The 26,296-nt window shown below is 39.7% G+C and overlaps 1 protein-coding gene and 1 long non-coding RNA gene across 2 annotated transcripts in view; one reads left to right on the forward strand and one right to left on the reverse strand.

Annotated features, from left to right (window-relative positions):
- Positions 1 to 26,296, forward strand: part of PCDHAC2 (protocadherin alpha subfamily C, 2) — a 49,387-nt gene that overhangs the window by 7,198 nt on the left and 15,893 nt on the right. The window contains exons 2-3 of the mRNA XM_077137214.1: positions 4,184 to 4,242; positions 16,744 to 16,832. Coding sequence (XP_076993329.1) covers positions 4,184 to 4,242; positions 16,744 to 16,832 — 148 coding nt within the window. The remainder of the gene's footprint in view (positions 1 to 4,183; positions 4,243 to 16,743; positions 16,833 to 26,296) is intronic.
- Positions 554 to 19,994, reverse strand: LOC143663865 (uncharacterized). The gene is made up of 3 exons (XR_013166216.1): positions 19,869 to 19,994; positions 15,547 to 15,684; positions 554 to 2,554 (listed from the first exon to the last, which is right to left on the reverse strand). It is a non-coding gene; the product is annotated as an uncharacterized LOC143663865 (long non-coding RNA).

Raw genomic sequence — 26,296 nt, forward strand, 5'->3', positions numbered from 1 at the left:
CATAGATCAAGAGGAATCCTTAGCAGTGTTTTAAATCTACTAGCCTAAAAGTTGTTCAAGTTTTTCCTTTCAAAAATTTGAACTTTAAAACTGCAAAGATTTATCTGACTTTGCAAAGGTGACAAGAAATGTTAGTTCTTTGGCACATAAACACATCAATTCTTTTCTAGCTTTGGAGGGTCAGGACTCTGGGCTCCAGGGAAGTGAAACTGTGAGTGAGAGAGTAACTGCTGTGCTGGCAGGCTGTGCATGTAGCATTAAGCAAACCTAGCATTTTCTGATGTGCTAGAATCCATTAGGTATGTTTTTAAGATCATGTTTATTTTAATTCCTACTTTGTGGATTAGGGTTGTAAGTGGGTGTTTGCAGAGGGAAGTATCCCACCTAGAATTCTCATATTTATCATCTCTTCATTTTGATTTACTCGAAGATACATGACTATTTTAAATGATTATTTTAAACATTATGTTCCTTTTTGTCTTAATTATCCATAGTTATATATTCATTTTCTATTGCTGTGTGACAAATTTCTACAAATCAGTGGCTACAAAACAACACACATTTATTATCATACAGACTGGCCTGGTGAGATTGGCTTCTCTGCTCAGGTTTTCAGAAGGTTGAAATCAACATGTCAGCCCGGCTGGGTTCTCATCTGGAGGCTCTGGGAAATATTCCACTTTCAAACTCATTCACCTCGTTGGCAGAGGCCAACTCCTTGAGTGCAGAGGAATTATACACTCGAGGCTGTCAGCTGGGAGCGGCTCTCAGCATCAGTAGGTTGCTCTCAGGTCCTTCCCCATGGCCCCCTCTATCCTCAGAGCTGGCAACTAAGAATCTTCTCTCACATAGAGTGTGAGTTCCTTCTCACACTCGGAACTCTCTGCCTTCTCTCCCTGACCTCCAGCCCCAGATTTAAATCATCTGAGTAGGTCAGACCCATCCCACAATTTCCCTTTCTTAAAGCCAGCTATGCCATATAACATAAACTAATCACAGGAGAGAACCCATCAGAGTCGCAATCTTGGGGTTAGGCAGAGTATATACACCAGGATATGGGCACCTTGGGGCCTCTCTTAGAACCATGGGTGTTTATGTCAATCTTCACAAAACATTATGGTGAAAAACCTGCAACAGATACATCTTTAATAGAGTTCTCATAGGAAGAAAAGGAGACACTTCATGTAGTCTTGTCTCAGACAGCTGTTTGTGGCTTCAACATGGATTTCCATGATAAGAAGATGGCATATTATTTCACTGAGTAGTTATGTGAATTTATGAATGCCATAGGGTATTTTTTTACCTATTTTATTTTAAAAATCTGTCATAAAGGAGGTAATTCACCTTTCTGTATCTCAAATGGTCTGTGGTATAAATCATAACACAATTACAGAAAAATTAAATCTTTGCTATTATTTTGATAGAAACTTAATTTTGTTCTTCAGCAGTATATCATCCAATCGGACTACCTAATTTAGTGTTCTAAAGCTGAGGCTTTATCATGATTATTCTATTAATAGACTAAGCTTTGAAGCCACAGAATATACTGATTTTTTTTCACCAATAGAAATTAAGCATTGTCCTGGGATGTAGCATTCAAAGTACTAGAGAACTCAGTAGCCTCACATTTATCTCAAGGTCTTACTAGATGCCCCATTGTCAAGAATATCAGTTGTCAAATCATCTTTCAACTTGGATTTTTCCAAATGTAGTCACATTCTGGCTGAAACCCATGTACATTTTATTACTTTTAATCATCTATTGTTTTAAAATAAATCAATATTTGGGAAACTCAGAAGCAAAAAAAGAGAAAAAAGAAAAATGTGTATCATTCTATCTAAAATGCTTTAGAAGCACAGACTTTTTCATTAGAAAGACGTAAATATGAATTTCAGCCAAGTCCACCAATCAGGCAGGTCATTAAATCTCTCTAAAGCTCAGATTTCTCATTTCTATAATTTGTGAACAAAAATGTTAATCTTGCATGATAGTTCATACATTCAAAAGCATTTTAAATACTACCAAATGCCAGAACCCTGCTAGGCTCTGAGGATATAACTATGAACAAGACAGGTAGAGCCCCTGCTTTCGTGGTGTTTACAGTCTGACAAAGAAGAAAATGTCAGAGCAGATGCAGTAATTTGTGCAAAGTGATTATCCCATTGCTTAGTATTGAGTGGATATTTAAAATATATTATTTATTCCTACCCTTTTCTCTGCTTGGTCTTATTGCCAAAAGTCCTCTCCTAACTCTGATTTTTGCAAACGAGTCCGACAAGGACGCATCTTGTTGATGGACTACTGTAGAAAATAGCAGCATGACAAATGAAATGTGTGATTGAGGAAATGAGATTGTGCAGTGAACTGAGTTTCCTGGTCAGGTCTGTGCCTTTCAGTAAAACGAGGTTGGCAATTTCATTCCAAAGACCAAGTTGCAGCAGTTTTCATCATGAACGTTACTCAATCTTGGAAAAACTGGCAGCATTTGTTCAACAGATGTCAGTGTCTTTCTAGATGGAAGGTTCCCATCAACGACAAGCTGACATTAGTGCCCCTGATGGAAAGGAAAGAGACAGTGATGATGACTCATAGGAAGTATTTCAGTCATATTTTCATATATTTCATTTTGCATATTTTCATTTGCAAAAATGATTTGCAAATATTTTCTCTTTTGTGCCCACTAATGCCACTGGTAGAAAATGGGAACCCCTTCATTTGGTCTCCAGAGGTTTATGCTACCGTGTATGGGATATCCATAATAATTTGTCAGAGCTTGAAAACCAGAGAGGAAGCAGTTTGCATATTCATATCTTGCCAGTGGAGTGACCAGAGAGGGCAGATAGGGTGGGAGACATCTGAGGTCAAATTTCCCAATTAGAGCTTTTCTGGGCCTTGACTTTGACTAAACCTCTGAGTACCATCTGGCTTTCCCAGAATCTGTCTGGAAGTTGGGATGCTGATCACTTTTCCTCCAGGTGGTATGAAGAAGTATTTATGAAATACTTTGTATCCCTTGAATGAACTATAAGGATGTTAGGGAAGAGAATTATTGACATTTTGAAATAGTTTTTGGTATAATTGTGGCTTTGTGTCTGCCAAATATGGTAGTGATAGTCCAGGAAAAAAATGTAAAAAACAACCTCTATTCTTCCATCTTTCCACTCAGACAGACCTCAATTTTTAGTGACAGGGCCACTTTAATTTCTGCCCGTGAAACACATCTAGAGGGATGTTTATCACAAGTTTTTCATAATAAAATTATTGCTAATTTATGCAAGGCAGTGATGGTGATAGATTTTGTCCCCAGTGATTCCTGAGGAGCTTCTACCCAACCGATAATTCCCCAGAGAATCTGTAGATGCTCATATTTCCGTCTTTGTCCCCTCTGCTTTGGATTGACTGCAGACAGAGGACAACAGATCTTCCCAATGCACAGATGGTGCAGAGTGAGTCAGGTTCTTCTTAGTTTCAGCTACTCCCTGCTAAGCAGTAACAGCTTACAGACAGTCATTGATTGAGGAGGCAAAGCACTCAGAGGGGAGTAAGGAACAAGTACAATTGCACGAAAAGAATTATGTAGCTAAACAAGGTATAACTCTGCAATGGTTTGTTTTCCTTTTCCTATATTCCTCTTCAATCAGCATAAGAGGTTGTTATCAGTTGCTGGTATTATGACTGTGCATATCCATCCTGGGTCAAACTTGCTGCAGTCTGCAAAGCAGTCAGCAGGTTGTAGTACCCTGCAGTTCAGCCAGATCAGCCAAATGTATATAGTTGCATGCCCTGTTATAGCTGGAATACTGGGGAGGTCCTTTCATGGGGCATTTGAGGCAAAAACCATGAAAGCTTTTCCTGTCTCAAAACAGACTGCTCTTTCTCTAGTGTTTTATGAACTTAGTTCCTGCAAAGGGCAAGACAAAGACAAAGCTGGCCCTTGCAACATCTTAAACCTGGTGTGCCATGACATTTAGTCTGTGCAAGGAGGCTGACAGCTAATTTAGTTCTCTCCGGAGGTATTTATGTGTATGGATATCATCGTAGAGTTGCACATGAAATGACTCATTCAATACTTATTTTAGAAACCTAGGAATACTTTAAGATAACAACTAATTGAGAAACAGCATCACTGGAGTAATGCTATGTTTTGCCATCTTAACAGAAAACTCCATTTGTGTTTCTGCAGCCACGGCAGCCCAACCCTGACTGGCGTTACTCTGCCTCCCTGAGAGCAGGAATGCACAGGTATGTATTTCCCTCTTTCCTTCAATCAGAAGTAACTTTTAGTTTTGTATGGCTTCGATAAACAATGTCTTCCTAAGTCAGAAGCAGTTCTCAAAACTGAGAAGCTTTAGATACCTTGCCAGGGGAATGCAATTATTTTTGTCTTCATGTCTTTCTAGTCCTTGAAACATAGGAATCGATCAGTGCCAAATGCTTCTCAAGTGCTGTAAAATTAGAGTCAGGCTGCTGTGTACTTTTTATCATCAAAATTTCTATAAGGAAGGGTCAGAGAAAACTGAGTCACCAACAATAATCAGTAATCAATACTATTGATTTCTTGAAAGAGGAACTAATTGCTCAATCTAGGAGATCTCAAACCAAAGTAAAAGTCTTAAAATGGTTAGCAAGTTACATTGGCTTATAAAGGCAATTATGGGATTTCCAAAGGGGAAGTTACAGTAATTAGTTGACATTTAGTGTCTTAAAGCTGGGAATGTCATAGATTGGTTGTTATAGTGTACTTGTCTATTTCTCTAATGGACCAAGCCAGTTTGTTCCCAAATGTTACTTAAACTGTAGCTTTTACAGGGTACATCTAGTTTTTTTTCCCCAGAAAGCCCCCACTTTTATCTTTAACTCTTTAGAAAGTCCCTGTCACTTCTCAGAAAACAGGGTCACTCCAAACAATAGCCAATGTAGGCAGCCAATTTATTTTATTTTATAGTCCCTCCTTTTGGCCATTTTTCTAATGATGTGATTGGGAAATTGACCTAAACAGTCTGGTCACCATCATTGATCTCTCTGTCTCTCTCTGTCATTGGTTCTATGATCTCAATACCAGGCAGTCACAGCAGACTCAATTTTTGCTTCTTTTGTTTTACTTTTCATGCTGGTTTTCCTTTCTTGATTGTAGTGGGGTGTGTAAGGTGGGTCCAATTACAATGAAGACTCTTACAGTGGGGTTACTTTCCTATTTGAATGGGTTATGATTATGCCCTCTTTTTGAGCCAAGGGCCCTATTATTCAATCTTATGTTTAATTTTAGTCTCGGTCCACCAGAAACAGTCCCATTTCCAACTTATTTTCTCTTTGACTGACTACTGACTATTTTAAGAGCAATCATTTGGCTCAGGGTGACAAGGAATTTGAACAAATTCTTGAAACACAACTGGTACAACAAGAAATGAAAATGTGTATTCCAATAACTACTAAAAGCATGACTTCAAAGCATGCTATTTGTCCCCAAATTCCATTGAACTGGAAACCAAGGTCAGGAAGTAAATCTGTCCACCAAAATGTTTGTGCCTGACTAATGTCATGGAATACTGTAATTTAAAAAATATATATTTTTGTTAATAAAACAACATACAAACATATAAATATTCTTAACATACAAATGTTCCATATATGATATACAATCAATGGCCCCAGTCTCATCACATAGTTGTGTATTCATCACCATGATCGTTGTTTTGAACATTTGCATTACTCCAGAAAAAGAAATAAAAAAGAAAAAACTGATATATACCATACCCTTCACCCATTCCTCTCATTGACCACTAGTATTTCCATCTACCCAATTTATTTTAACCTTTTTCCCTCCATATTTATTTATTTTTATACATATTTTTTACTCATCTGTCCATACCCAAGCTAAAAGGAGCATCAGACACAAGGTTTTCACAATCACACAGTCACATTGTAAAAGTTATATCATTATACAATTATCTTCAAGAAAAAAAGACTACTAGAATACAGCTCTGCAGTTTCAGGTACTTCCCTCTAGCCACTCCAATATGCCATAAACTAAAAAGGGGATAGCTATATAACACATAAGAATAACCTCCAGGATAACCTCTCTTTCTGTTTGTAAACTCTCAGCCACTGATGCTTTATTTTGTCTCATTTCTCTCTTCCCCCTTTTTGGTCAAGAAGGCTTTCTCAATTCCTTGATGCCAGGTCCTGGTTTATCCCGGGAGTTCTGTCCCACGTGGCCAGGGAGGTTTATACCCCTGGGAGTCATGTCCCATGTAGAGGGGGAGGGCAGTGAGTTCACTTGCCATGTTGGCTTAGGGAGAGAGGCCACATCTAAGCAACAAAACAGGTTCTCTGAGGGTGACTATTAGGCCTAATTTTAAGTAGGCTTAGCTTATCCTTTGCAGGAGTAAGTTTCATAGGGGCAAACCCCAAGATCGAGGGCCTACCCTACTGGAAATACTCTAATTTGATCTTTAAAAAAATTTGAATTGTTTACCGCAGTGCCAGATTTAGTAGCATAAAAGCAACACCATTCATGTATTAGGGCACAGGTCCCCCCCAGTTCCTGTCTATTATGCAAAAGCGAGACTATTTACTTCATCTTGGAGGGCCTAAAGTTTGTAAGGTAGTCTTAAAGTTCTGTTCTATAACCTTGGATATATTTATAACTGCTTGCTCCAGATCATACGTACCTAAGGAAGGTAAGATGATACACATGAAAGAATGAAACCCCATATTAAGGTATCTTAAGGGTTTAGAGGTATTAACCCTTTTTTTCTTACCATTTTTTATTGTGAAATATAACATATTTACAAAAAAGCAATAAATTCCAAAGTACGTTGTAACAAGCAGTTATAGAACAGATTTTAAAGTTTGGTATGGGTCACAGTTCACAATTTTAGGTTTTTCCTTCTAGCTGCTCCAAGACACCGGAGACTGAAAGAAATATCAATATAATGATTCAGCAGTCATACTCATTTGTTAAATCCTATCTTCTGTGTTATAACCCCTCCTTCTCCTTTGATCTCTCTTCCAATCTTTAGGGGTATTTGAGCTATGCCCATTCTTACTTTTGCATGTTGGAAAGGGCTGTTGGTAATATGGGATAGAGAGATGGAACTAGATGATATTCTGGAGAGGCTAGGCCCTCTGAGTTTCAGGACTTATCTGGGCTAGGAACCCATCTGGAGGTTGTAGGTTTCTGGAAAGTTACCCTAGTGCATGGACCTTTGTATAATCTTATATAATACCTTAGGTATTCTTTAGGATTGTCAGGAATGGTTTTGGTTGGGGGTTGGCAAACCATAATAAATAGAAATATCTAGCTGAAGCTTGCATATCAGTAGCCTCCAGAATAGCCTCGTGACTATATTTGAACTCTCTCACCCACTAGTACCTTATTTTATTACAATTCTTTCCCCCCTTTTGTCAATCCTAAAGCCAGGCCAGACTCATCCCTGCATATCCCACATTGCCAGCAAGGCTTTCAACCCTGGATGTCATGACCCATGTAAGGGGGAGAGTAATGATATTCCCTACAGAGTTGGGCTTAGAGAGAGAGGCCATAACTGAGAAACAAAAGAGGTTTGCTGGAAGTAACACTTAGGCATAACTATAGGTAGGCTAAGCTTCTCCATTACATAAATAAGCTTCACAAGAGCAAGCCTCAAGATCAAGGGCTTGGCCTATTGACTTGGGAATCCGTAATGTTTGAGACAGTATCAGGTTTTTTTCCCATGGTAAAGTTTAATAGTTCCATATTTTTTCCTCCCATCCCTCAAGGGACTTTGCCAATACTTTTTAATTATCTGCTCAACATACTCTGGGATGTATCTGGGTATTACATTAAGCTGTGCAGAATTACAAGCCCTCATTCCCATTCTGGGCTCCATGTATTTGGATTATTTAAATGATCTATCCAGACAGATTGAGTTGGATTATGTGCTACAGAAAATTTAGGTTTTGGACAAAATAAACCTCTCTTCCTTTGGTCTCATAGAATAGGTGAAGTTCTAAAATACAGTGTCTTCCTTACCCCTGTATTTTGATTTATTTTAGTCCTGACCTGATCAGCTTCATTCTTGTCTCTAATTGAAGACTCATCTCTTTTTCAGTTTCTTTTACCGTTGTTGTAAGTGGCAGTGCTGCCTTTCAGACCGAGAACTTCTACTTTGAGTCTTAAGTATCCCACAGGTATCCAAAGTTCCAGGAAAATACCAGGTTGTACATATATAGCACAGTCTCTCAAAATCTGGAAAAAACAATTACAGTTCTGGACTAAATGTGACTGCTTATTATCTCTCTCTCTCTCTCTCTCTCTCTTTTTTTTTTTTGTCCAGTTGAGACTCAATGTACAAAGGAGCCTAAATTAACTATTTCGTTAGTGTTTAGGGTACACAGTTTTGTTACATTTGGAGCAAGTTATGCTATTCCGCGTCTTCCTGACCTATCATGGGGAGATGCTTATATAGGCTTTTTCCACATGAAACTCTATAACTTTATGTGTAGAGTAGAACTGTCTCAAATGAGTGTTTTTACAGGACCAGATATTGGGGATTTAGTGAAATTAGAAGAGTAAACAAGAGCAAATCCAGTCATTGTGTGGGTAAACTTCCTCTATAAGTTCATCTGTAGTGTTGACCACCCCAGAGAGCGTCAAACTTATAGATACTACATAAGGGAACGCCATGGTTGAATGGATTGTAAAAAATTTTTAACTATTTTGAAACTCTATGTGCTAAGGTTAAATTAATGATGGCTAATATAGTACCATTTATTTTAAGGCTGGTATCATTATAAGCAGGAAGCCATTTACTTTATTTATGGTGGCATAATAAAGTTTCATCATGTAAGTCAGAAGGAAGTTCTCCTAAATGGTGTTTTTCACTGGGGTTTTTGAAACAAACAGGAAAATTAGGAGTGACAATATGAAAGAATTAATCTGTGAATGTATTGGCATTAGCAGTTGTTTGTACTTTATGTCCCTTTTTGGTACTAAGGCAGTTCTAAATGCAGTTACAGGAGTTGGATATATGTACATTCCTGTCTTTTTTCATATAGCGATTTTTGTACACACCAGCAATCGGTGAAGTAGGCAATATTAGAGATTTTTCTGTATTGCTGGAGCTAAAGGGTGGTCTAAATTTAAAATCTTTGGGATGAAATAAAAGTAACATTATTATAACTAAAGATTTTATTTGGCCCTAGGAGAGGTTGACAAATAGGTCAATAAAAGAAAATCAAAAGGTAGTAACAATATTACAAAGTACAGGAAAGTTTAAGTCTATGATTTCTTGTTCTGTAATCTTGGGTAAAGTTGGCCACCTCTGAAGTCATCTGCTTCTGGGACCCAGTTGGTTCTGATTCTTAGTCAGTTCTAATTTATAGTCATTTATAGAAATGAATGTTCAATTTTAGTCTCTTGAAAAGATACACTTAAACTGGGAGATATGAATCCAAGCCTTAATTTTCTGCAATTTAACGGTAATAATTTTTTTTAGTAAGCCTGATCACATCCTTTTTAGCAAGGTTTAAAACCCATCCTCTAATTATGAAATCTCAAAGAGAAATTTAAAATACATGATCTAGAATGTGATTGGGAGGAAGCAAATGGTAAAAGTTTTCAAAAGTTTAAACAATTAGTTAAAGAAGATCCTGGGTCACTGTGAAACACTTGGTTTCTATTTAACTAAATTATTAATAGAAATGAGGGAAGTTATTATGGGAGGTAGTATTATTGTTTAAAGTTCAAGAAATATTTTTGCATTTTGTCCATTTACACTGATTATGCAAAAGGGGAAAAAAAAAACCTTGAAAACCTCTTAGTAGGAGCAAACCAATAATCCAAGGTCATTTTGTCATTTTAACAGAGAGAAACCCAAATCAATATATTACTTTATATGGAGGCTCTTAAAAACCTTATAAATAAGCCCATCAATTCTACCTAACTTTGACTACATGAAATAAAATTCATTTTCTACAAACCTTCTACAACTTTCCAAATCCAATCAGGTTTTGCCCTACATTTTCTTCATTTTACAATAACCAGTCCTTTTACTTTGGGACAAAACTACTCTCTCTTTTTCCTTAATAAAACACACCTGTAAACTTTACATACTTAGGTTACCAAAACAATTCTAAAAACTGTCTTTAGAAAACACAATTATTCTTGCAATAAACTGTCAAAATAATGACTCAAATTGGTTAATGCAAACTTTACAATCTTGTCATCTTAAATATTTAGTAGATGCAATGTTTGGTTATTTCATGAGTAAACATTAAAACGGTGCAACTTTAGGAAGAACACAATCAAATGAAATAAAAACATGCTTGTATTGTATCTAATATCAGTAACTCAAATTTCACTAACAATGTAGTCTTATTTGCTAAAGACCTACCTAGATTGTATGAATGTGGATTTCTTAAAATATTTGGGTTAAAGAAGTTCAGGTTCTTTAATACCTGCATTTTAGGAGTATTTGATTTATGCTGGTACTTATTTATCCTTGGGCCAATTTGAACAAGGTTCCTTTAAGAGATTCTACAAGTTATTTTGTCAATACCATCTGGAGGAAAAAATACCATACAAATTATATATATAAACATATATATATAAACATATCTATATATTATATAGATATATGAACATTTAGACAAACAATTTAAAAAACCTTACAGTTCAAACATTTAGTCATGAGTTGAAGAAATTGACTCTTAAAAACACGAAAAGACAAAAAAACAGAAGAGTAAAACTCACTAAATTATATACAAATGCTGGCTTTTTGTCTTTGCCTTGGCAGATAGTGGGTCTCTGTTGACTACTATGCTTTTGAATGAGAACTTCCAAGGGTAAATTGTAGATAAGCTTAAGGTTGGAAGTTACATTGAAGCCTGTTTTTGTTTGTTTGTTTGTTTTTGTTTTCTATAAAGTAGATACAAATAACAACAACAACCAACCAAATTTACAGCTGACTGAGACAATACAAAGCAAATACATTTGTAACTAACCCCTAGGTTAAAATATACATCTTGTGCAGCAACGTAGAATCCCCTCCAGGTTGTGTCTTTCAATTATAGCCTGTTCTGATCAGATAAAAGGCCAACTCATGTTATTTCTCTCATTGTAATGATTTGGGAGTTGAAGTTTTAATCAATTTATAAAGAGCAGTAGCCAATTGAGAAAAGTTGGGGCTCATTGGTGGAAGTAGCCAGCATGTCTTTAAAAAGGTTTTGATTGGAATAACTTAGGTAAAGGCTTGCAAGAGTCAATTTGTGTTTTTATAGGGTCAATATGGTTGTTGTTTCCCCTATCAGTGGCAGGGAAGTCTGCATTAGCCTTCAGAAGGGAAGGTACTGGGTGATCTGGAATGTCTAATTTTATTATTTCAGTTGTGAAATCTAATTTATAATTCTAGCTTGTGAGAAAATCTTTCCCAAAAAGATTTGCTGGAGATGTCTCACGAAGTGAAAAGAATATTCATCATTTAGTGGCCTTATTGTTGAGAAAAGCAGTTTGGACTAAGGATAATTAAAAAGGACATCTGATCTAGTTGATTTAATTTCTTCTGCAGTTTGGTGTGGTTTTTCTTGGACTTAGGAAATTCTTTATAATGGGGTGAAGTTTAGCCTTTGTTCAAGATTTAAACTCATCAGTGGCTGGTATACTGCGCTCAGCAGATGGTCTAATTTTAGGGGCATCTAAGTTGCAGGTTTTAGGTTATCAGGTGGTGAGGGGAATGGATGAAAAGGGTCTCTAGGACCATAAGGGGGAGCAGTAGGACTAGTATCAAGATTTTTCAGTACTTCTCTGTGCTATTTTGGAGTTATTTTGTCTTTTAGAAGTTCCTGAACACCAATGAAAAATGCTTCCTAATTCTTTTGTGGCATTCAGGAACCTGTCTTTCCAAGTATGCCTCTCAAGGGTACTCTTCTAACTCAAATGTTCCCCCAAAGTGGCCACTGCAAACTCATGTCATCCCTGGAGAGATTTACCCATTTCTTCAAAAACAAACATGAATTAGACCCATAGTGACAACACATGTAAGCAACTGCCATCTTTGTGGAAGGGATAGAGAGAGATTTAAATTTAACTTGAGAAGAGCCCATATCTACCAAAGCTTCCAAAAAATGAAAATTATATGGAGGTCCCATGAACAGAAAAGCAGCCATCTTATGGTATACCAGAACCTTCAAACCCTGTCCCCCTAGATAGAACAAGGTACTCACCCATGAGATGCCTGAATCATACCAAAACCAAGTCTAACAGTGCCCCTGAAGAGCTCAACACAAAAGAAAGTGAAACTCAGATCTGGAAGAAGTTTATGCTCTGTGGGTGGCAAGTGGGCAAAAGGGTCCCATGGGTGCTGAAACAGGTTGCTCACTAGCCATGGGGGCAGTCAGGGGGTCTTCTTTGGATCCCAATTCTGACATCAGAAACTGTCAAAAGAGATCTGAGTCACCAACAACAAACAATAGCCAATACAATGGGTTTCTTAAAAGAGAAACTGCTCAGTTAGGGAGATCTCAGACCAAAGAGTCTCAAAATAATTTGCTATTTACATTGGCTTATAAAAAGGCAATTAGGGGATTTCCAAAGGGAAGGTTACAGTAAATTGGTTGAAATTTTACTTTCCTTATTTCAAGGCAGGGTCTTACAAAGTAGCAAGTGATCACAGATTGGTTATTATAACAAAACTTGTGTATTTCTGATAAAGTTATTTCTTTTAAGCCAAAACCAGCTTGTTCCCAAATGTTGCTTAAACTGCAGCTTTTGCAGGGTGCATTCAATTTTTTTGTAAAAGCCCCCACTTTCATTTTTAACTCTTTAGGAAGCCTCTACTCCTTCTCAGTAAAGGGGGTCACTCCCAGCAATGCCAATGTAGGCAGCCAATTTATTTTACAAAATAATAATTTTTTTTAACAAAATTAACTCCGATTCCTTCATCTTGTCTCTGCTTTCTGCCCCTCCCTTAAAAATTGCGGTTACTACTGCTGCTTTTGTACTTGGGTGTATTGTGTAATGTGTGTGTGATATCTACCTTGGTTTTCTACCACACATTGACTATTACATCCTATTAACTAAAACAACTGACTGTTACTGTTGTTCATACTCACCCCTATGATGGCCTCCTTATTTTGCCATCTTACTGCTATCTTTTTGTGATCAATGGCGTGGACTCTTCAAAGGATGGGCCATGTGAAGGGCTGTTATCGAATAGCTGTAGCCTGAATCTAACTTTCTTTAAATTAACTTCGGGTAATAGCATTACTCTAAGGCTTAGATTAAATATAATTTTGCTTTCCCTACTCTGTCTCTTTGACAGTAATTGATTAACTACCATTATTCTCAGAGCTTATCCAGTATCCATGCCATGGGGCCAAATAAAAGATTCAATTTTTGTCAATGTCTTTGGAAGCCAAATAGGGAGGACCACGAAACTATTGTTCACTTCCTCCAAAAGGATTTAATTTTAAAGAGGTAATAAGCTCCAAATGTAAGCCCCTCAAAATATCTGGGCAATTTTTAAAACAGATCTTTACCAAACCTAGATCAGTTTTTTTTTTTTAAACATTTTTATTGACAACATACAAACACAAACATTCTTAACATGTGAACATTCCGTACTTGGTGTACAATCAATAGCTCACAATATCATCACATAGTTGTATATTCATCACCAGGATCATTTCTTAGAACATTTGCATCACTCCAGAAAAAGGAATGAAAGGCAAAAAGAAAAAACTCATATATACCATACCCCTTACTCCTCCCTGTCATTGATCACCAGTATTTCCATCTACCCAATATATTTTAACCTTTGTTCCCCCTATTTTTTTCTATACCCCTTACCGTTCCCTTCCATTGGTCACTAGTATTTCAATCTACTCAATTTATTTTAACATTCGTTCCCCCTATTATTTGTTTATTTTTTATCCATATTCATTTACTCTTCTGTCCATACTGTAGATAAAAGGAGCATCAGACACAAGGTTTTCACAATCACACAGTCACACTGCAAAAGCTATATCATTATACAATCACCTTCAAGAAGCATGGCTACTGGCACACAGCTCTACAGTTTCAGGCACTTCCCTCTAGCCACTCTAGTACACCTTAAACTAAAAAAGAGATATCTATATAATGCATAAAAATAACCTCCAGGATAATCTCTCAACTCTGTTTGAAATCTCTCATCCACCGACACTTTATTTTGTCTCATTTCTCTTTTCCCCATTTCGGTCAAGAAGGTTTTCTCAATCCCTTGATGCTGAGTCCCAGCTCATTCTAGGATTTCTGTCCCACATGGCCATGGAGGTTTACACCCCTGGGAGTCATGGCCCATGTCTAGATCAGTTTTTAAAGAGAAAACTTACAAAGTATGTGCTGAGTTTATGAAAAATTAGAGCTAGCGCATTAAAAGTTCATTAAGTTAAATTAACACTCTCATGTATTACAAATTGATCAGAAATCATATTGGGTTCTATTTCTGAACCACAAGCTATCAGTGAAGGGCTGAAGATAGGTAGTTGGCTTGGTGAGATGTCACCCTGGGACCTGGGTCATCATTTTAGGCCTGAAACACTAATGCAGATACCAGAATACTAGGTGTCAGAAGGAATTCTTTTGATTGGTGGAGACCAACTTATGCTTTCATCTGCATATAAACAATTGGTGGAGTCACATAATGGGTAAAAGTGTGGTTTGCAATACCAACTCTTTCCATCCCAACTGAAGTAAGTAAAGTCAGGGCTTTGCTTGGGAAGTACAAAAGGTATGAGATGTACCCTAAAAACTACATTTATAATAAATAATATACTAAAGCATATCAATATCTTATTCCATTTTCAAGTAAAAAGAAAAAAGCCAAATGTGATCCTATTCAGGTTCTAATAAAGATGAAATATTATGAGATTTAAATAGAATGAGAAATTAAATACAATTTTGAACACCAAAATGCCGTTTCTTCCTTACAACATAGTATGTTGAACATATATTAGCATTCTGAGCTTAAATAATACTTTCTTTTCTCGCACATACATGACTTCTTGGCCTTTCTAGCCTCAGACATCATATAGATTTTTTTTTTTAATTCTGCTTTAAGCTGAGCTGGTTCCCGAGTAGTTACATCTTGAGAATGAGTCTGACTGAACCTATCCAGGAGTACCTGAAGGATCTTAGTCTTTGGAAAAGGAAAAGGACACTAGGGTGTAGATAGAGGGAAGCATAGTGAAAAAGCAGAGCTAAATGAATGATTTTCCACTATTTCTGCTGATGATCAAAGAGGGAATATTAAACTTTTAGATCCTCCCTCAAGTAGTTCATGTTTGCCTGCTCTGTTGTCCCACATAAATCCTTCAGTCAGTATTATAAGTTTGACTTTAGTAATTTAATTTTCAAAATAAGCAAATGTCTCATGGAAAAGGGTCCTCTAATTTTGGTAAAGTTTTCTTTAATGATATTTACTCCAGGATTTCATTTGTTCCTTCATTCATCCACCCAACACATATTTGAGTGTCTAATATGTGCCAGTATTAGGCACATGTAAATGAATACAATGTTCTCCTCACCTGTGAACAGCTAATTTTCTATCTGTTTGCCTCCACGGGTCGCCCAGTTCATGTCTCACTCCTGCAATGTCTCATACCAAACGGATCTCCTCTGAACTAGGATCTGTGAGTGATGGTTCCTCTAGTCCCAGGAAATGCCTAAAAGATAGAGAAAGAATAAAACAGAAACTACGGTTAGGAAGTTGGGGTGGTTCAGTGGTAGAATTCTTGCCTGACATGCGGGACACCCAGGTTTGATTCCCAGCCCATGCGCCACCATCACTCCTCCCCCTGAAAATAAAAATTAATTGGGCAAACAAGCCATAATATTGCTACAGTTGTCAGCAGATCATTTTAGTGTGTTTTTCTGTTAGCTGTAGAGAACCCAGAAACAAGGGAACCTGCAAGAGAGGCTCTTTTTGCAGACAGCTTTCTTGTCAGCCTCAGCAATTAGATATTAAAATGGCATTAGCCGGACAATAAAAAAAATAAAAAGGCATTAGGGCTTGGTGGGCTTCCTATTAGATTTAGTGAGACCCACATAGCATTAATGGAAACCAAAATTGCCATCAAGATAAAACATGTTTATTACCTGATGGTATGGTTTCTCAGCTGCTAAAACAAATACCATACAACAGGCTGGCTTAACAACAAGAATTTATTTGCTCTTGGTTTTAGAGGCTAGGAGACTTGTATCTGTATCTTCTGGCTGACTGGCCAACTTTGGGGTTTCTTGGCTTTTTTGTCATGTGGCAATGTACATAGCATCATCTTCTGCTTTCTCTTCCAGGTTTCACTGATTTCCAGCTTTTGGCTACTCCTCATGGCTTCTCCTTCCATATCTGATTTCCTTTGCTTATAAGGACTTCAGCCATATTGGTTTAAGAGCCACTGTCATTGAATTTGGGCACACCTTAACTAATAACATCTTCAAAGGTCCTTTTTATAAACAGGTTCACACTCACAGGACCATGGGGTTGGACCTGAATACGCCTTTTGCGGGGTACATAATTCAGTCCCTAATAAGGCACTAAGTCATCAGTGCTTCTGCGGTTTAGGCAGTGTGTCTGCTCAGCAGTAATTGCTTCAGTTCAAGCATGGGCAGAATGTGTTAGCTGCAGCCCTGCCTCTGTAGATGGAAGCAGTATCTGAGGGTGGAAGGAGAGCCAGAAAGGCATTTATGGCCTAACCACTATCTGCATCTATGTGTTTACTCAGCTCTGTGCACCTGGAGGAGGCTGGTGTCCTACGAGCTGGTCCGGGAGGACCTGAGCAGCAGTGGCCAACAGTATCCAGCGCTACACCAGGTAAGGAGCTGGGGACTTTTCTCTTCCTACTTGGGTTCTGGAAAGTGATTAGATAACTTGGTTTTGTAAGATCAGGAATGTTGGTGGTTCTTTTTTTATTCTTTCTTTTTCCCTTACTTAGTCGATGGTTTTGATTTTCTAACTTGATGTCCTTCAAGAGTTGATAGAGTAGTATAAGGGTGTGTGTGTGTGTCTATAATCCTTTTCAAATGCTTAGACTATCCAAGCCACATAGAATTTGATGAACTCCTACACTGAGATGCCACTGTTAGCAAAGGTTTTTTAGTTGAAGACAATAGCAATTCACTCAGAGTAGCATAAGGAAAAGGGAAAGAGATAGTTAAATCATTATATAAATAGATCATTAGAGAGGGGGTGGGAAGAGGAGATGGAAATGGAAGTGGAAAGTTGTTGGAACCAAGCCTCAGTCAGATCTGCTTCTCCCTGCACATCTCCATCATTCTGCAAACTGGTTTCACAGCCAAACATGACTGCCTTGCACGTTCTTAGTTCAGAGGACCGATGGGGATCAATTCCTAATCTAAACTTTCAGGAAAGAGGATCTGCCAGGTTGGGTCAGGAAGTCATTGTCTGGGTGATCATGAGTAACTTGCTTAAACCCAAGTTTCCTTAGTTTCCTCATTTTTGCCCAATCCCCAAGGCAGTATGATATAATAAAATATGGCTTTGGGACCCATTCCTATGGATGACAGCGGCAGTGTTTAGGAAGGGAAGATATTGGATTGGGTAGCGACCACAAATTTTGTCTATCATGATCCTCTGTAAATAGAACATGACAACGATGATGAGAGTTACTAATCATTGAGTCATGGTCTCATTTATTCCTCATGAAAATATTGCAAAAGAATTATTATATCTATTTTATCCATGAGAAAATGGAGACAAAAAGAGGCTCAGAAACTTACCCAAGTTCACAAGTTACAAGTGGCAGAGGTAGGACTAAAACCCATCTATCTAGCTCCAAATCCATGTGTATTTAGCACTTTTAGTCATAGCATGTTTGGCTTAGAAGAAGCCATCATATTTAGACAGCTAACTAGATATAGATAGAAGGAAGGAAGGAAGGAAGGAAGGAAGGAAAGAGAGACAGAAGGAGAGAGGGAGGGAGAGGGAAAGGGAGAGACAGAGAAAGAAATGACGTAAGAGTTTGTGTGTAAAAAAATATTTCCAGAAATAATCAGGTGCCTTTCAAATGATTAAAATGATTAGGCTATCCAAGTAACATGTGCAGCCAAGGGCCCATTTTTGCTGGCAACACTAAGGGCTTTTGTTGATTCTAATCAGCCAGCATTTGCTATTTATGAATGTTGCACAATTCAACTAAAAGTCACATTTGTTAAAAAAATGCACAAGTTAGAGCAATTCATTAGAGAGCTAATATTGCCAGATGGCAAGGGGAGGAAGATAAAATAGTTCATTGACAAGTCTGTAATCCCAGTGCCAATGATGGGGTGAAGATGGGGGCTGGAGGAGGAAGTGGCTTTAGATTGCCAAGTGTTGCTGCAAGGGGAGGCATCTGGAAAGGTGAGAACTACTCAAAGCAGTCATGTGAAATTATGCCTTGCTATCTGGACTATGCAGGATTTAATTTCAGGTTTTCTTATGAAGGCTTATGGAGGCATCTTGTGAATCAAGAACTAACTTTGGGTACCAGCTCCCTTTCAATGATGATTCTGGTTGATGTTCCTGAGCAAATGTGAAATAGGAGCCCTCTGTTGATAATTTTATTTGCATTTGACCCAGGTGTCTCCTTCAGATTCAGAAAGGTGTTAGGAACCCATCTTCTTGATGGAAGAAAGGGAAGGCATCCCCATTGCTCCACTTCCCTGTTGCCCCAACCACTCTTGGGTAACCTATTCATCCAGGACTGTGCTCCTGACTCACGAGTCCCAGTCCCTCAGCTATAGTATCTTCTAGTTACTCCACAGGTGATCTAGCCATAGTTTTTTTTGCATGGGCAGGCACCACGAATTGAACCCGAGTCTTCGGCATGGCAGGCAAGAACTCTGCCTGCTAAGCTACCGTGGCCCGCCCTAGCCATAGTTTTTAACAAACCTTTGCATCGATGATACGATGATACCGTGTTAAAGGAATTCTCCTCTCTTTCTGCCTTGTCCTTTTGGTACTTTTAGGTTTTAGGATTCAAAATATGATCTATGCTTTTTGGAGGGAATATGGCATAAAGAATAAAATTATAATTTGGAGTCGGACAGGTTTGAGTTGAATTCTAATCCCAACCTTGCTTGCTGGATGAGCATAGGCAAATCACTTAAATTCATGTTTTCTTAATTACCTCATCAGTTACTTGGACATAATAATAATACCTCTCTTATTGAGTTGCCATGGGAACTAACGGAGGGAAAAAAGAGCTGAACATAGTGCTTAACATAAGTATTAATAAATGTCTACTTTTCTTACTCCTTTTATCCTGGGATGCTTTGTATTTTGCACAATCTCTCACATGGCCTTGGTTGAAAACCTAGTGGCCATAATTCAGTAGTTCTCATCTCGAGGCCCAGATACAGACCTTCTGAGTTTGTCTGGGTCAACCTGACATCTGCACTGTCTAATCACCTCCAGTTGACTTCCGGAAATGGGGGTGAAGGGAATTTATTATTTGCTGCTTGATGAAAATGAAAGTGCTCCAGAAAATTTGGTTGTTGGCAGTCCCAAATAGGGCCTGCCTTCATTAGTTCTGTTTCCCTTAGTGACTCATGGCGAAGGTGCAATTTCTTGCAAAAGGCCTCCTCCTGGTTCTGCAGTCCCTTGCACTTGTGTCTGAGTCCTTCCTATAAACCAGTCGTGGATCACTCTTCTCATACCAACACCTGCAGTGCTACAGCCATGGATATAAAGGGAGTGGGGCCTGCTTTGCCCTAATCCCTCATGTGTTCCCTGCACTTGTTTTCCTTCCTTTGATTGATTCTTTTGCTTAGCCACTAAACTGTTTATTTTTATAATCCACAAAAGTTTACGACAAAGATGCCACACCCTGAAAAGATCAATGGGACTTACCAGGCATTACTTTGGTTAATCCTGATTACTGGCCCTGTTCTCCAGCCTTGCCTCTGAGTGAGCAGACCTGCACCGCAGTCTTTCTTATTTCCTTAGCATCTTCCTGTGAAGGCTGAGCAGAGAAAAAAAAAATTAGCTAAATAGGGAGTTGATGGAATACAGTGACAGCCTCATTTTCAGATGGAGGAATGTGTTTGGGGGAGGGGCATTAAAGGGCCAGCCACACTCATATAACTCCCTAAATTTCTCAGTGTGAGTACTCTGAAGAGGTTTTAATGAGTGCTCTCTTCTGTTCAGTTCCTAGAGGGAATTCCAAGGAATCATAAAAGGACTGACCCTGAGCTAGGGGTGGGGAAGGGGGGCAGGCTGCTTTGCAGTCTCTACTGGTTTTTCCAGCCTCCTCTTTCTACATTCCGTGAGGTCTGTAGGATTTACCTAAGGCAACGGTGAATTATATTTGGAGTGGGAGATGTTCGCTGTTTTCAGAAGAGCTCAGAGAATTCTGAATCACAGCCTACTGCCAAAGATCACATTATAACTCGTCAAGCAAGACCCCAGAGTATTTGGGGCTAAAGAGTGAAAGATTAAGAATTCTGTAGGTGAAGCAACTATGACAGTGAGATTTAGAGAACATTAGCTCAGAGTGACTAGAACAGTGGTTCTCAAAGGATTGTTCCCAGACCAGCAGTACCAACGATATGTGGGAATTTGTTAGAAATGCAGATTTTTCAAGCCCCATCCTAAACCTAATGAATCAGAAATTTTCAGGGTAGGGCCCAACAACTTATATTTTAACAAGCTCTCTTTGTGATCCTGATGCACTACGAAGCTTGAAACTGGTCTAGAGTAAATATTCCTAAGGTTGTCTGATATCTTTGGAGGCTCAGAAACCATGCAAGGAAGGCATCTGCTTCTGATTCTTGCAAGAAGAGGCCTTTGCCTCATATCAGAGTGGCTGTCCTTCAAATTCTAGCTCTGCCACTCGGTAATTGTAGGTCCCTGGGACTTTACATTTCTGATTCCCAGTTTCTTTCTCTGTAAAATGGAAATAATGGTACTATCAACTTATAAGTTTGTTCCAAGAATTAACAAAGATTATGCACACGTCACAGTGCCTGGAAAACAGTGTTTAGTAAATGTAGCCATATTTATGACTTTTCAGGTTATGAATCTTTCCTTCAACTCCAGAACATAAGCCTGAATTGCTCTGAGTAATCTCTATGGCAAGGCTCTGTTATAGAGAATTTTTGTTTTCTTTTAGTGTCTGTCTCTTTATTTGCTCGGGGAATTGCTTTTGCCCTGGTTTGCTACATCTCTTTACTCCGTGGAAAATGGACACAGTTTTATAGGGGGATTCATGCTTTTATTTGTCTTAGGGACTCTTGCCCCTCTGACAAAACCAAGTCCCCAAGGAGAGACTCCGTGGAGACTCCATCTCTGATGCGTCCCCAGAAAGGAATCACAATCTTTAAGTTTTTTGGGAATCTATTTAGGAGTACTGCCAACTTGACTTTTTCCACTTTATGAGTGAGCACAGCCTCAGGCCCTGTTGAAGAATTTAGAAAGCATGCTGCTCTACTAACCTGCTCACCCTCAATTTCTGCCGTTGTTATGGCAATGACAGGCTGGGGACGGGTGCGCTTGTCCTTTTGAGGGAAAAGAATGAGATCAGGGATCTCTGTGAGGAGGGCAGCTCCCTCCCGTCACTGTCCTCCACTCACAGCGCAGGAGTTCTTAGCTCAGAGGTCTACACCACACGAAAATGAATCCTTGTAAGAGGCACTTTCTGAAGGCGTGGAGCGCATTAGGTAGTTTATGTTGAACAAAGAATTTGTATTTCTGGACAGGTCTGGAGTGAGGGAGGAAGGGGAATTAGCATCCTCCACTTAGGAGAAACCAAGAGATATAAATCTTTGCTGACTCCATCCATCTACGACTTTCTTCATCTCCTTGAAGGAAAACTTTGCACCTTCTATTTTTAAGGGTCATGTAAATAAAACAGAGGAATGGAGACTTCCCTGTATTTTCTGAAATTAAACATTTCTGTTAAATGGATGAATTCCAAGATAGTTCTCTCCCTACACCCTGTATTTTTGACACCTCTCTGATGCCCACCCCCACCTCCCATGCCAATTCTTCTGGGATTAATAGCGCACAGCAAGGACAGTGGCTTGGCCTAGTGACTCATTTCTAATATGACAGAAGTGATGGGTTGTCGTGTCTGAGATTAGGTCACAAAAAGACTGTGGTTTCCTTATCGGACCCACCTCCACCCACCCTGTCACTGGCATTGAGGGAAGTCTCTTGCTATAGTATTATCTGCTACGTGGAGAGGTTTAGGTGGCAAGCTTGCTGATGTCTCCAGCCAACAGCCTGCAAGGACCCAAGGCCTGCTAAAGCCACTTGATGCCTGCAGCCCCAGCTGACAACTTAACTGTGTGCTTTTGAGAAATCACGGGCCAGAAACACTCGCAAATCTGCACCTGGATTCCTTATGCTCAGAATCTGTCTGATAATAAATGTGTGTTATTTTGAGATGCTAAGGAATGGGGCCATAATTGAGAATAAAATAATTTCTTTTATGATGTAAAAATAGAGCACACGTGTCTCCTGAAAACTAGCTGTTCCCATGTGCATTCGACTCCTGGGCATGCATCTCAGGGGGTGTAGTGAGTAAAGAAGAGGAGCAAGAAGTGTTCGCTTAGCTGATTATGTATGTTGTTTTACTTTGTTTCTTTATTTTTTTAATTAATAAATAAATTTTAAAAAATTAAAAAAAAAAAGAAGTATTCGCTTAGGTGGCAGTTTCCTTCAAACCCCACAGATAGCAGAGAAGTAGGCTAATGCAGGCTCAGGAAATGGAGAGTCAGTGTAGTTCTTTCTGTCATCATTGATGCCTTTAATTCCGCTGCAGCAATACAGCCTGGCCTGAAAATCTCATCATGAGAAACGACTTTCAAACATATCTTAGAAAAATAATGCACTTTATCTTTCTTTTGTTTGGGTGTTGCATGGGATAGGAGAGTTTGCGAATTATGCTCCTTCGAGCTTTCTCTGTACACCATCCTTTGTAGCTGAACTTTTACCAAAAGGGAGATTCAAGTTTCTGCTGAGGAGTCCTAGTGTCACAAAGGGCCAAGGAAGGGGGATCACGACACTGTCTCCTGACTCAGCTCAAAGATGACAGGATGCCTGTGTGTTTGAGAGTTTTGTGAGGAAAGCAAAGTGGAGGGGTGACTCTGAACTTCATTTTGTGGGAAAGATTAGATTGTTTGGAACTGGAGGGCATGGAACCCCTCCCTGGGAGGTGTTTGGACAAGAAAATCCTGCTTTGACCTGGGTTGTGGGCAGGGGAGTTGTAATAGCCTATAATTCCTTTAACCCTTGCAGCTCCAGCAAGTCTTGCCCTCAACCTCACTGGTGCTAATAATTAGAAATGAAATCCTGTCCCCAGTGACAACAGAGTCTTTAATTACAAATATTTTCAGAGCAACTCATTCCAGATTCCAAAGGAACTTGAAAAGTTCATCTTCCCAGAGGCAGGCAGCTTTGCAGTTGGAAAGGTCATTGCCTAATCTGGGGAAACATATTCAGGTCAAGCACTGGGTAGACTAGAGGTCTCTGGGGAAGGGTCATAAGCGAGCTTTTGTCAGGAAGCCTAGAAATGAGTATGTGGATTGGACGGGAGCCCTCTCTGCACTTGGGTTCTCACTACCCTCCAGTAAGAAAAGAGGGGGAGGAGAGATAGATGCTTTTCCACTCTTATCTCAGTGAGACCAAAAAGCATCCTCAGCAGCAATCCTACCTGGAATGCTCTGTCTCCTGGGCTGTGGGCTAGGTGAAGGATGGGAGAACGCAGTCCTGACAATGGCAATACCGAAGGAAATAAGAAAAAAAAATCAGTGTTTGTACTGTGTAGACGTCAGACTCAAGAGGCATAACTGTAGAAGGTTAGGGTATAAAGAAGTAACTTTTAGGAGCCAAATTTGGATCCACAAGAGAACGGGTATGAGAAGTTTATTGTTACTAGAATTATGTCTCTTGTCTGCTAAATCCCGAACAGTATACCCTGGACCTCTAGATTACAGCTACTGTTGAATGTAAGTAGTAAACAAACACGTTTAGAAAGTAAAACGGCCGGGAGCCAGAAGTCGCTGCCTCGCAAGTGAACAGAGGCTTCGCAGCAAGGGAAGGTTCACCTTCCTGGAGAACTGGGGCACGGAAAGTCAAAACCGAAGCCATCGCCCAAGGAGATGACAGGCAGGCAGAAGAAGTCTTGTGACCTGAAAATGGACTGTGCCCGCAACGCTGGCATCATCTCTTATACCCAGTGCCTGCAGAAATTCCAAATGCCCATCTGTAGTGGTCAGAACGTGCACAGCGATTGGATAGACGCCAGCGAGGCGGCCAATCAGAAGCAACGCTGAGGACCCACCCCCTCAGCAGCCTCCGCCGCCCTGGAGCTGAGACCCGCCCCCCCCCCTAACTAAAGCGTGGTGGGTGGAGGGGCGGGCAGAGTGTGGTCCAGGCTGCGCCAGCCCTCTCTGCACGTGAGTGCGTGTGGCTGTGGAGAGGAGGCCAGAGGATTTATGCCTATGCGTGTGCTCGCAGACATAGGGTGTGGGGTTGAGGCCTTGCTGGCCCGGGGGGCTGAAGTGGCCCCAGTTGGCTCCGAAAGCCCTTGACTTGGTCCCGTCTCCGTGTCCTTGGCCTTCCCTGGCTTTGGGACTCTGGCTTCTCGGGGTACGCGTTTGCTGACGCCCCTGAGCATAGGCAGGCCCAGCCTCTCCTCACCAGCACTTTGCCCATTTTAGCTGGACTTTCTGCCCTCCTTCTCCACCTACCAATGCCTGAGGCCCAGGATTCAAGCGTTAACCTGCCGACCTTATGACTGCCCGTGTTAACCGGGATCCTGTTTCATGTGTGGTTCCATTTGTAGAAGAGACAAGAGCTGAGTCAGGGACAGCTAGCAGTCATGAGCCCTTAAATAAAGCAACCGATGCAGAAAAATTAAACAAACAAAAAAAGGCAAGTAAAGCCTTCCTAGTTCAGAAAGTCTGAACAAACAAGTCTGTTGCTGATAATCAAGAAAGCTATCAGTGTGGGCTTATTTCCGACAATGGGCCAATCCTGTGCCCAGTGCTGTTGGTCTAGGAAGCTTCATGGGTCAACCTCCCTTCCCAACTCTTCTCTCTTGTGTGTCATAGATACTGTCTTATCAAAGAACTTACCTGGTTTGTCTCTATTGCCATAATCACCTGGAATCAGATGAACACCCGAAAGGGCAGTGGCAAGTCTAGACGCTCAGCCTGTGTGCAGGATGTGCATCAGATGCTCACCAGCATGCATGTCATCGACTTGGGGCCAAATTATAAACAGGTGTAAACAGCCCTAAGCGGATACCTATGAGTCTGTGAGTGGCCCTGCCATTTGATGATGAGCCATAGAATACAGACATTCCTTTCTCTAAGCTAAAGCCTATTTTCAAGAAAGAACCCTGGGGAATTTTTTTAAGTATGTGGGTGGGGGGAGATCTTTGTGTTCAAGTTCTAAAATCTTTCATTCTTGTGCTGCTACCCCCTGGGTGGTAGAAAACTTCTTAGAATCAGAGAAAGCTACATTTGTGGCTGGTAGCTATCATTTATTGAGAACTGTAATAAGTACTTTATATGCATTGAATGCTTAACTTTAAAAGAGAAGTGCTTTATTATTCCCATTTTTTTTTTTAGAAGGGGAAATTGAGGTGCAGAGGGATAAGGGAGTTCTTTGCATTCACACAATTGGTAAATCTCTTTTTTCCTGCTCACCATTATATTCTCAATGTTAAACAAGGTGTTTTGCATGTAGTGGTGCTTAATCAGTAGTATTAGTTTCCTTTTGCTGCCATAACAAATTACCATGCCATAAACTTAAAGCGATACAAATTTATTATCTTACAGTTCCAGAGATTAGAGTCCAAAGTGGGTTTCGCTGGGGTTAAGTAAAGGTGTCAGCAGGGCTGTGTTTCTTCTGGAGACTGGGGGCGAGCTGTTTGCCTGCCTTCACGGGTTCTTGAGGCCACCTGCATTCCTTGACTCATGGCTCCTTCCTCGCTTTTCAAAGTCAGCAACATAGAATCTTTAAGTTTCTCTCTCTCTTTCACTTATAAGGCCCCTGATAATTATATTGGGTCCATCTGGCTAATCTAGGATAATCTCCCCATCGGAAAATCCTTAATTTAATCATTTTGCAGAGTCCCTTTTGGCATGCGTATTCACGGGTGCAGGGATTGGGATGTGGACATATTTGGGGGAAGGGCATTATTTTGCCGACCACAGGTTCTTTCATGTTCATTCAGAGGTGGCTGTGTGCGTGTGTGTGCACCTCTAACTTCAGTAGAGGTGAAGGTAAAATAAAGTGGATATTAGGACCATAAGGAGGGTGTAGTG

This window comes from Tamandua tetradactyla, chromosome 20 (assembly GCF_023851605.1).
Source record: "Tamandua tetradactyla isolate mTamTet1 chromosome 20, mTamTet1.pri, whole genome shotgun sequence".
Lineage (NCBI taxonomy): Eukaryota > Metazoa > Chordata > Mammalia > Pilosa > Myrmecophagidae > Tamandua > Tamandua tetradactyla.